General features: G+C 55.6%; 1 protein-coding gene across 1 annotated transcript in view; it reads right to left on the bottom strand.

The window, feature by feature from the left end:
• Positions 1-337: 337 nt before the first annotated feature.
• Positions 338-10,650, bottom strand: part of GNAZ (G protein subunit alpha z) — a 29,617-nt gene continuing 19,304 nt past the window's right edge. The window contains exon 2 of the mRNA XM_026448222.1: positions 338-2,263. Coding sequence (XP_026304007.1) covers positions 1,919-2,263 — 345 coding nt within the window. The 3' untranslated portion in view covers positions 338-1,918. The remainder of the gene's footprint in view (positions 2,264-10,650) is intronic.

Raw genomic sequence — 10,650 nt, 5'->3', positions numbered from 1 at the left:
GTGTCCACATGGTGGGAGGGGGCCAGGGTATGGCACAGCCTGGGTCAGTGTTGGGTGGGGTCTTGGGGGCAGCGGGAGGGGCAGGAGTCATCATCACCCACAAACCTCCACACCAGGACTGCATGGACCTGGCAGGTTTCCCCTCTTTGCAGTTTCTTTCCTCTCGTGATGTTTATTCTTGATGTTTATTGCAAAATGACTCTACCTAAATGTATGGAGGTATAGGGGTGGGGTTTGGAATATGGGACCTCAGAATGGAGGTGTCCCCGGCTGCCCTCCCAGGTGGCACCAAGTCCAGCCACAGGTCAGCCACACACATAGCACACCAGGACAATGCTGGGCTCCATTCAGGGTATTTTATTTTCTTAAAGTAGACAACCTTTGACTTTCATCCAATCACCGGCTTCTCTTTCCCCCGTACATCTCCTCACGTCCTTGGCTGTGATTCTGTGCACTGACCTCAGACACACAGCTACTGCACGGAGAGAGGGAGGGAGACCCGGCAAGGGCTCCGGTGGTGCCTCGCCTCTCCATGGCGCAGTTCGTATTTACACACGGCCCTTGGCGAAGGTCCTTTCCACGCGGTTGCCCACAGGCCCTGGGCCAGGAAGGCCCAGATCAGGGTCCCAGCAGGGCCTCCCTCAGGCCACAACGCTGGCTGTGCCTTCACAGGAGTCAGAGCATTCCCAGCCAGTCTCAGGCGCGGGGCATGCCGGGACCAGGGGTGCCCCCTCTTTCTCCCCTTCCTTCACTCAGCAAAGCCACAAATAATTTACTCTTTAAATACCAAGACACTTAGCTATTGTTCATTTGCTCCCAGGTGAAAGAACCTTCTTTAAATACGTCGCATTTATTTTCTTAAATAAAAACAAAGCAGAAAACTGCACCATTAACAAGAGGACACTGCAGAGGCTTATGTACAACACGTGTCCCGCGAGGCTGGCGCAGGACTGCCACTCACTCCAAAATTTCTTTAGAGCAGAGAGACAGAATCGTCCAGATAACAACTTTTACACTCAGCAAGCCAGACACAAAAAAGACCACCTGAAAAAAAAATATGTTTTGAAAATCTGCATTTAAAAAAGAATACTCAACCGCATTTGAAATTTTTTTCTGCAAAACACCACGAGATTTGGCAAAAAAAAAAAAAAAAAAAAAAAGAATGTCAGAGGAGGAAAACTAGGTTTTGATTTATAAAACATCAGACTAGTAGAAGAAAAGCTGGAATCCCAGCTGGCCTAGTTTGAAATAAACCGTGCCACTCGTTTTGTTGTGTTGGTTTTTGCTGCATATTTTGAAGCTGTTTAAAAAGAGCTGTGAGTGGCTGGAGGTCTGGTTAGTGCTGTCACCTGGCTCCTAAGGTCCCGGGTCCAGAATGAAAGTGGTGCTGAGCAGCTGTGTGCAGGCCAGCAGGGAAGGTGCACAGACCCTGCACTGGTCCTCCCTCTTGGTCAGCGGCAAGGTCCCTAGGCCAGAGCTTGGGCAGTGAGCTGGCCCTCCTCCAGGTGACAGGGGCGCAGCTGGCCTACCTGGCCTCAGCCCTGCTGCCTATCCCCAACAATCCAATGCAGACCCCCAAGTGGAGTGGCGCCAACTCAGGAAGGCAAAGTGAAGGGGCAGGATGGGCTCGTAGTGACCTTGTGACAGCTTCTCAAGTCTTCAAGAGACCTCGACATTTTAGAGGATTTTACCATCTCCAGATGTGTGTGTGTGCATGTGTATGTGTCTATCTACCTAGCAATCTATCCATATATATTTATGTTTGCAGAAATGTGGGGCCAAGGAGGCAGAGGCCAAGGGGCGGGGGACATTCTTTAGGCCCCCTGTTTTCTGCCCCTGGGTTGGGCCTCTCTAGCACGCGTTGGGGCATGATACCCCATAGGTTTCACCATAGGCAGGCGGGCCCAGGCCTGGCTCCTCAGCAAAGGCCAATGTACTTGAGATTGTTCTGTATGATGACGTCTGTCACCGCGTCAAAGACAAACTGGATGTTACTGGTGTCGGTGGCGCAGGTGAAGTGGGAGTAGATCTCCTTGGTCTCCTTGTTGCGGTTCAGGTCTTCAAACTGCCGCTGGATGTAGACGGCGGCCTCCTCGTACGTGTTCTGGCCCTTGTACTCGGGGAAGCAGATGGTGAGCGGGATGCGGCGGATCTTCTCTGCCAGCAGGTCCTTCTTGTTCAGGAAGAGGATGAGCGAGGTGTTGATGAACCAGTTGTTGTTGCAGATAGAGTCAAAGAGGCGCAAGCTCTCTGCCATCCGACTCTGGGGAAAGGAAATCACTGGCATTAATCAGGCCCACAGCAGGCAGAAACAGACCTTAGGCCCACAACCCTGGCAGAGGAAGCCCTTGCCAGGGTCTCCAGCCCAAGGCTGGTCCCTGCAATGGCACCTCCTTCTGCTGGGGAGGCTCAGGTTAAATGTCTTCACCCATCACCCACTGAAATAGCCGGCACCACCCTCCTTGCCTGTGGCAAGTGCTTGGAAGATGTTCTCTTGCCCCTTTTGGGTGTCTCCTCTGGGTGCCAGTGACCTCAACATATAGCTTTGGGGCTACAGCTGTGCCAAGCACAGCCTCCTAAACCCCTGGGCACCTCCAGCTCCGAGGACCCCCCAGTCTTCCCACTGCCCATCCACAGGCTGCCCCACACCTGCACAAGGAAGGCCATCATCTACAGAAGCCCCCATCACGTCACAGCTCCCTTAATGCAGGCATTGGCAGCCTTGTGCCCTATCTGGGTTGTGGCCCAGTCCTTCAAAACTCTGATCTTTCCATGTGGTACCATCGGACACTAGGAAATCTGTGAGGGAGCAGCCTTCACTTTCATAACCAAAGTCTCCAGTTCTTGAGAGCTGGGAAGTAAACACCAGCCAGGGGCCAGGCTCCTCCCCTACCCTCCAGCTGCGGGCACTCCCACCAGCTGCTGCGGGGCATCTGGCACTGCCTCTCTGCCCAGGCAGGACCCTGGCATCCTGGACAGAGCTCTCAGTATGCACAGGAGTGTGGTGGCCCAGGAAGTGGCAGCGACCACAATGGAGCATGGTGCCTGGCTGCTCCTAAATTCTCTTCTGAGAAACTTCCATGTGTTATAGTCAGGGGTCTGGGATTTTAAGAAGCATGATGCTCTTTTCTGACTCCCCAGTTCACCACTTCCCTGCAAAATGAATAACTTCTAACTTCTAGAAGGAGTAACTACCTGGAATTACTGCTGGCAAAAGCTACCCCTGCTTCTAAGATAAACTCAATGAGCAAAGCATCCAACATCTGGAACCAGTCTGGCTTAGATCTGATGCTTTGGATTTAAGAACTTTTCTGGCTGGGCACCATGGCTCACGCCTGTAATCCCAGCACTTTTGGAGGCCAAAGCGGGTGGATCATGAAGTCAGGAGTTCAAGATCAGCCTGGCCAACATAGTGAAACCCCATCTCTACTAAAAATACAAAAAAAAAAAAAAAAATAGCTGGGCGTGGTGGCAGGCACCTGTACTCCCAGCTCCTTGGCAGGCTAAGGCAGGAGAATCACTTGAACCTGGGAGGTGGAGGTTGCAGTGAGCCAAGATCGCCCCACTGCACTCCAGCCTGGGCGACACAGCAAGATTCTGTCTCTAAAAAAAAAAAAAAAAAAAAAAAAAGGAGCTTTTCTGACTAGACTATATCACCACTGACTATGGTCATGCAAGTGGTAACTGCAGCTGGTGGTGATGACTCAGGCACAAAGCAACAGCATGACTGCAGTGACAATGACGCTGGTAACCACAGCTGGACGTGAGCTGCCAGCCTGTTCTCACATCTTCCCACTCCTGTTTTACAGATGAAGAAACTGAGGCTCAGAGAGGCAGGATATATGCTCCAAGCCCCACAACCAGGCGCTCTGGCTTGCTGCTCCTGCAGGCTGGATCCAAAGAAGGCTGCCTGAGGGCAGGGGTGCCCAGGAGGATGCTGCACAGAAACCCTGCTCTCCAGAGCACCTGGGTTCTCTGAGGAACAGCTCTGGCAGCATCTGTGCAGAGAGAGGAAGGATACCCAGAGGTACCTGTCATTACCCTGGAACCCTGCACTCCGCCTGGAAGACTGTTTTTTCAAACCAATCTTGCTGTTTCTTTAGAATGAGCTTAGGGATAACAGGAGTACTGAAGAGTGAGCAGCCTCAGGTCAGGGAATGGGGGTGCTGGCCTTTCTGCAGAGACAAGCAACACACAAGATCTCATCCCCAGCAGCGCAGAGGAGCCAGCACCTCTGCAGTGAACCTGGCTGCACGTTCCCAAATGTGAGATAAGTGGTGGTCTAGGAATGTCACATTCTGCTGAGGGAGTAATTAGCTCTAATGGATTCCTGGAAGCCACATCATAGAGGACTGTGGTAACGGGGCTGTCATTTCTCATAGAAATGATGCTGTAATTGGGGGCTATGCTTCTGACCCCAAATTTTGCATCAGTTAAATAACAGATATGACCATTAGCACTTATTATTAATTTACTGAGCAAACGCTTGCTGAGCACGCCCTGAGTCCACATCAGCTCTCATGCCAGGTGATGGAGCTTGAGGTGGGAGTCCTGGGGCTGCAGGAATACAGCCAGGCAGGGATGGCATGGTCCTTTTGGGGTAGGGGACTTCCTCCAGGGTTGGGAAGGGTATGATGTGGCCACCAGCAGGGTATGGACCTTGGGGGGGAGTTCAAGGGTGAGTGGACAAGCACAGAGTTGGGGCTAGGCCTAGGTCTGCCTCTGTGAGCCCTGATGGGTCACTTGGGGATGACAGTTGAGATGGTTTTAATACCCAGCTTAGCCCAGCACCTCCTGGGCAGGCAGTGGAATTTAGGGAAGAGGAGGAGCAGGAGGGCCACCTCACTGACGTGGAAACAGTGCATGTGTACTGGCCATCTGAAGCCTCAGATCTAAACCAGACTGGTCCTCTGCAGGGCACCTGCAGTGTGTGAGAACTCAGCTGGCAGCAGTGGGGGGCGGGCAATAGACCACGTGGACCCCCTCTCTCCAAGGCCAACCCAGCCACTCTTCTTGCCCAACACCATGAAACACTCCTGACTGTGGCCCCCATGAGTCCTGAAGTGAGTCAAGCTGTCCCAATGCACCAGGAGCCCCTTCCATGTTGTCTAAACTGCTTCCCTGCTGATGCCTCTTAGTGGACCTTGGGGACCCTGGACACCTCTTTGAGCCTCCCGTTCCTGACTTAGAGGTCATGGAAACTCAGGTACTTATCTCACAAGGCAGCTGGAGGTGGGCACGGTGCCTCACAGTATACTCTCATGAGGATTCCGCCACTGCGACAGCCTCATCGGGACAGACAGACATCTCCTAAGTGTGGGACCTTCCCTCAGCTCAGGCCCCTGCTCATGCCCAAGGCTCCCCTTGCTTTGCAGGCATTTCAGGCTCAGGCTTCCTGGTTTCCTCTGTTCCTTGAGACAAACCATGGGAACCACACTGACTAATGTTTAGTGGGCACCTAGGAGATGATGGACCTCAAATAATAACAAAATTTCTGTGTAGTCGCCTGGTTCCCTTGTCTCGTTTCTTGACTGGGCCCTGTCTGGCAGGAGTCAGGAAAGCCTGCAGGAGGCACCAACCACATGCCTCACTTCCGGGCTCAGACAGGAAGCTTCAGAGCGTGGGAAGCACCTGAGCTTGCCGCCTCACTCCGTCCCAGCGTCCCTGACGCAGGCTGAGCCTTCGCTGCACATGGGCTCCACCCTACTAGGAGGTGGGTGGGTGCCCATCCTGGAATCTTTATAGAACAGGAAGGCTGTAAAGGTCAGAAGGCCCAGCGTGGGACAGTGTGGTGCTGGCAGTGTGGTGCTGATGGACCAGCAAGTGAGGCAGGAGCTGCATCCTGGGTTTGTCCCTAGACCAAAGGCCTGCAGCTCTTAAGAGATGGGGGACAAGACACAGGGGTAGGCTGAAGAACCACAGATGGTTACAAAGTCAGGACTCTGACCCACTGAAGTTGATAAGAGGAAGCCAAACCCAGAGAAGAGCCTCATATTTGGGTATGAAAGATCAACTGCAGAGCAGGCAGTGGGGAAAGGTGGTGCAAGGCCAGGAGCCCAGTCTTGTCCCCTGACCTAGCGCCCAGCCTGGCCCCTGGTGCTTGCCTGGTGACCTTGGACGCCTGTGTCACAGCGGTGCCTGCACTCTTGCAGCCCAGAGTGCAGACAGTTGGGCAAAGCGGCATCCTGACACTCAAATCACAATCACTGAAAACACAGCTGTCTGTTTGAGGCTGTAGCTCTGGAAACTGTGACTCGAGCACACATATGGGAGGGATGAAGCCCCAGCATGCCTTCTGCTGGCCTCCAGGGCCTGGCCTCGCAGCCCTCTGACCTGTCTGTGCTCTGCTCACCCTGTAAAACATGACTGGTTATGCCTCCTGCACCCATCTGGCCTTTGTGGGCTCCCCTGGATCCTCCTGCCCTGGATGGATGTGGCTCCGTTCTCCTTCCTGGCCTCTCCTGGCCTGTGTGGGGTTTTGGCCTCCATACTGTCCTGGTACAGCTCACCTGTGGCTCCTGGGCCACTGGGGCAAAGCTGGATGCAGCTTTGGAGTCACGTGACCCTGCCCCACCGTAGTGCATCACCCCCTTGTCCTGCAGTGACTTCCCCCATCAGCCTGACAGACCCTAGATTCAGAGGAGCTGCCTCTGCCAACTATGACCCCATGGCCAGGGGGAGGGCTCCCCACTTCACACATGGGGCCCAAGGCCTCAAGAGGGGCTGACTCGCCAGGGTGCAGCTGAGAGCCTGGCATTTTCCAACTGCCGCAGCGTCCTCTTCTGGCGAGAAGTCCTCCTTACCTTCACTTCTGTGGCTGCCAAGGCAGCCATGGGGGGAGGTGGGGGAGGGAGGCGGAAACACTCCCACCATTCACTGCTGTGATGCCAGCCCAGGGCTCCAGTGCCCATCCCACTCTCTCCAGGGCCTGCTTACCAGCAAGATGGCACCTTCTAGGAGGCTGGGGTTTGTCTGCACATTTATTTACATAAATAACACGGAGCACACCGTTCCCATGAGAAGCTTGTGCAACGGTGGGAATCTCACTGCTTGGCATCGGGGAATGGTGAGGTGATTTGTAACAAGGCGGATCAGCCACCAGGCAGCTGGATGCAGTCCCTGGGGTGGTGTGGAAGTCACTTCCTGGCCATTTGTGAGAAGAGAGCTCCTGCTCAGACAGGTCCAAATAGACTTACCATTGTGGAAGGGACTCTGCCCCAGGTGGTGGTTTTCTCACCACAGCAGGGGACCTGACAGCCCATCCCTAAGGGGCTTCCAGCTTGCTGGCCTGCCAGTATTTACCCTGAACATGGCTGCCAGGCTGCTGGCCAGACCAGGTCCAGCACCTGGAAGTACATTCCCAGGCCAGCGGCCAGGGCAAGGTAGGGAGCAGAGAGGAGCCTGCGCCTGGTGAATTGGGAGGGCGAGGTCCCTCGCTCCTGATTCTCCACCAAGATTCTCCTGGTGACACACAGGGGCAGGTGTCCCTGGCCATGAACACGGGGTCTGGGGTTTACTCACTGCCAGTGCGTGCTGCACCTTGGACAAGTCATTTCTTTTCTCTGGGCCTCAGTTTCCTCATCTGTACAATGCTGGGACTGTTATGAGAAGGTACAGAGGTGCTGACACAGGAAGAACCCAGAGCTGCTGGGCCTTGCCCTGTGGCCACCACTGGCACCCCAGTGGGCCCTCTCCATGCCACACCCACTGTGCTTCGCCTTGGCACTGGGACGTCCTCTCACCTGCGAGGTCTCATTGGAAGACCCGCCTCCCTCTGTCGCAGCATGAAGCAGCTGAGGGAAGGCTACCCAAATGCAGGGCCAGCTCAGTGGGACAGAGCAGGAGAGGTCTTGACTCTGCAGATGGGGGTTCAGCCAGCAACGCCTCTTTGCGGGCCACAGGGCCGAGGTCAGCCTGGCTCTTTGGGGGGCTCCTGTGGCCTCTTAGCCTGGAGATGCAATGGCCGATACGATGAATGCTGGATGCATTTCCATCCCACCTACAGCCACCTGGACCTTACTTAAAACATACCGTGTCGGCACCTCTGGCCCGGCCCCTCTCCCATTCCCCATCAGGCCAGTCTCCTTGCAGTCGGTCCCTCTGTTTGTGGGGCACAGAACAGCCCCAAGTACCAGGCTGAGCTCTTCCAGTTACCAATGTTCCTGGGTAACAGGTCTGGCCCTCGGTGCTGGGTCATGGGAGGGCTGCCTTTGGCTTCCTGCATCCCAGCTGGACGGGACCTGACATGCATACTGGAGTCTGGCTCCTGCACTTCGGAGCTGAGGCGCACAGGTTCCCCAGCAGGTGCGCGCATATTCCAGCATCAGCTTTCTGCTGGTCTGAAAGCTCATGGGCCTGCGGTGGGAGGCAACAGAGGCATCCTCCAGGCTTCCTCCCAGGTGCGGCATATTTGCATTTTAAGAGGCTCTGGGCTGCGGGCCTGTTTTCGGAGCTAGCATCCCTTTGTCACAGCCTAAACACCTCCCCACACCCCATCCCTTCCCCATCAGGCACTCATGGCTTTCCAGCTAATGACATCCCAGGCAGCTGTGCGGGACAAGCATCTGGGCTGGGGGTAGGGAGGTGAGAGGCTCATCCAGAGCCTCACACGTTCTGACCCCTCATCCATTACACCCTGCCTTGACAGACATCCACAGTCCTGAGTACTGCAGCCCACCCTGTGCTGTGGTTGCAGCTCCCTGAGGAGTCCAGAGTGGGGCGTCCTTCCTGTCCCTGCCACCACAGGTGTCCTGCTAAGACCAACGCCCTGCATGTGGTAGCTCAGTGACCACCTGGGGACCAGGGACTGGGCCAGGTGGGAGGGACACTGGCCTGCTCTGAAGCGCTCCTCCTCCTGCACTCCAAATGTCCTCAGGTGCCCTGCCACAGACCCGTAGCCATGTCGTACCCTCACTGTGCTTCTGGACCCCTCAGCCAGACAGGCCAGCCCTTCATGACCCAGGTGGTCTTTATCCCCCTGCACCTCCAGCCCCACCTCCAAGTTACTCCTGGTTCCCACAACTCACTGTGCCTTAAGCAGACCACTGGCCGCCAGAAGGCCCCTCAGCCCCTCACCTGGCAGCCTGTCGCCCTGTGCCCCTCAGTGAGGAGACAGGGGTCATGGTAGCTCCACAAAGCAAGGCTTACCCAGGCAAACGCACACACAGATGGGGTCCCGGGCACATGGTGAGCACATGACAGAGGCTGGCACATGTCTGACTGTTTTTCTTGTTTGCTGTGGGATCCCAGAGGCCTTGAGGCCCCATCTGGCACGTGTGCGGCACCGTCCAGGTGTGCGTGGCCTGGCCCAGGCCCTCAGCCAACCGCACTGACTTGTCATCTTCACACCGGGCCCGGGGGCAGGGGATCAGGGTGATGATGACCACCACCCTCCCCCTGCATGGACGAAGGAATGAATAACTCTGCTATGAAAACTTGAACAGAATGTCCTGAAGTGAGGAATCATGTACGGTGCTTCAAGTACACTGAGGTTTAGAAAATAAACTGAAAAAGATCCAGTCAAAATGGCTGAAACATGAGCCCTGGCCCCCAAACTCAGGTGGGGCCCCTCCATTTGCAGGGGTGGCCAGCAGTGCTCAGGGCCTCATGCCTGCTTCATGCACCTTCTGCCTTAGAGGTCACCGAAGTGCGGGAGGCCACCCTGCAGGGTCACCCCACCTTCCTGTTCTAGGAAGGGGTATGTTCTGGGCCTCCTCCTTGCTCCTCTCTGGGCAACCCGAGGCCCCCTCCAGGAGGCCGGACGCACTCTCAGATTCCCATGTCAGCTCCCAGCATGTAGGAAGTCCTCAGGGACACTGGTCTAGTCCAACCCCTTCTCAAACCCCGACCCTTGCAGACACCCCAGAGATGGTGGGACCATCACCTCCCTACTCTGGATCCACGCAGCCCCAAATCACACTGGTTTGGGGGCAGCCACATGCAAACACCTACTCAGGCTGAACGTACACCATCAGCTCAGAGCCTCGCCACATACCTCAGCCAGGTGAGGGCCCCCAGACTGTGCTGTGTTGGGGAATAGGTAGGTGGTGGCAGTGTGACATGGCCACATGGCTGGGGAAGGCTCTGTACTGACCCATCTGGTCTCCCTGTCCACTCAGTGTCCACCAGGTCCCTTACGCCACAGGACCCCATGCAGTTTGCTGTGACCACAGCACAGAGCAAGGCCAGCTGGCCCAACTCAAACCTCACATAAAATGCAGGTGACATTACAGTTTCAGCTCTTCGTGGAACCAGCATGATCCCTAAGACACAGATGACCTGGATCCCCCAGCCCTGCCAATTTCTGAGATGCCTTCATGGCAGTCCCCACCGCCCTCTCCCCTTCCTCACCTCCCTGGGCAGAGGCTCTCCAGGTGCTCTTGTGTGAGGGATGGAGGCAAGCAGACAGCCTTGCTCTCAACAAGGTGGGTGGGAACGGGCAGGAGGAAATGCTGGAGCTGGTGTGGCAGCTGCGGAGTGGCCAATGTAGGTCCAAACCCCTGCTCTGCCTGCTGCCAGCTGTTCTGAACCTGTCCTCCCTCCAAAAAAATAACCACACACACACACAGAATATGTAAGCATACTTCCCTCGTGAGGAGGCTGAGGGCTGATGTGGGATATGCATGGACAGCTTAGTCCCCACACCCAGGC

Source organism: Piliocolobus tephrosceles, chromosome 19, assembly GCF_002776525.5.
Source record: "Piliocolobus tephrosceles isolate RC106 chromosome 19, ASM277652v3, whole genome shotgun sequence".
In the NCBI taxonomy this organism is placed as follows: domain Eukaryota; kingdom Metazoa; phylum Chordata; class Mammalia; order Primates; family Cercopithecidae; genus Piliocolobus; species Piliocolobus tephrosceles.
This window is presented reverse-complemented; position numbering and strand designations above follow the sequence as displayed.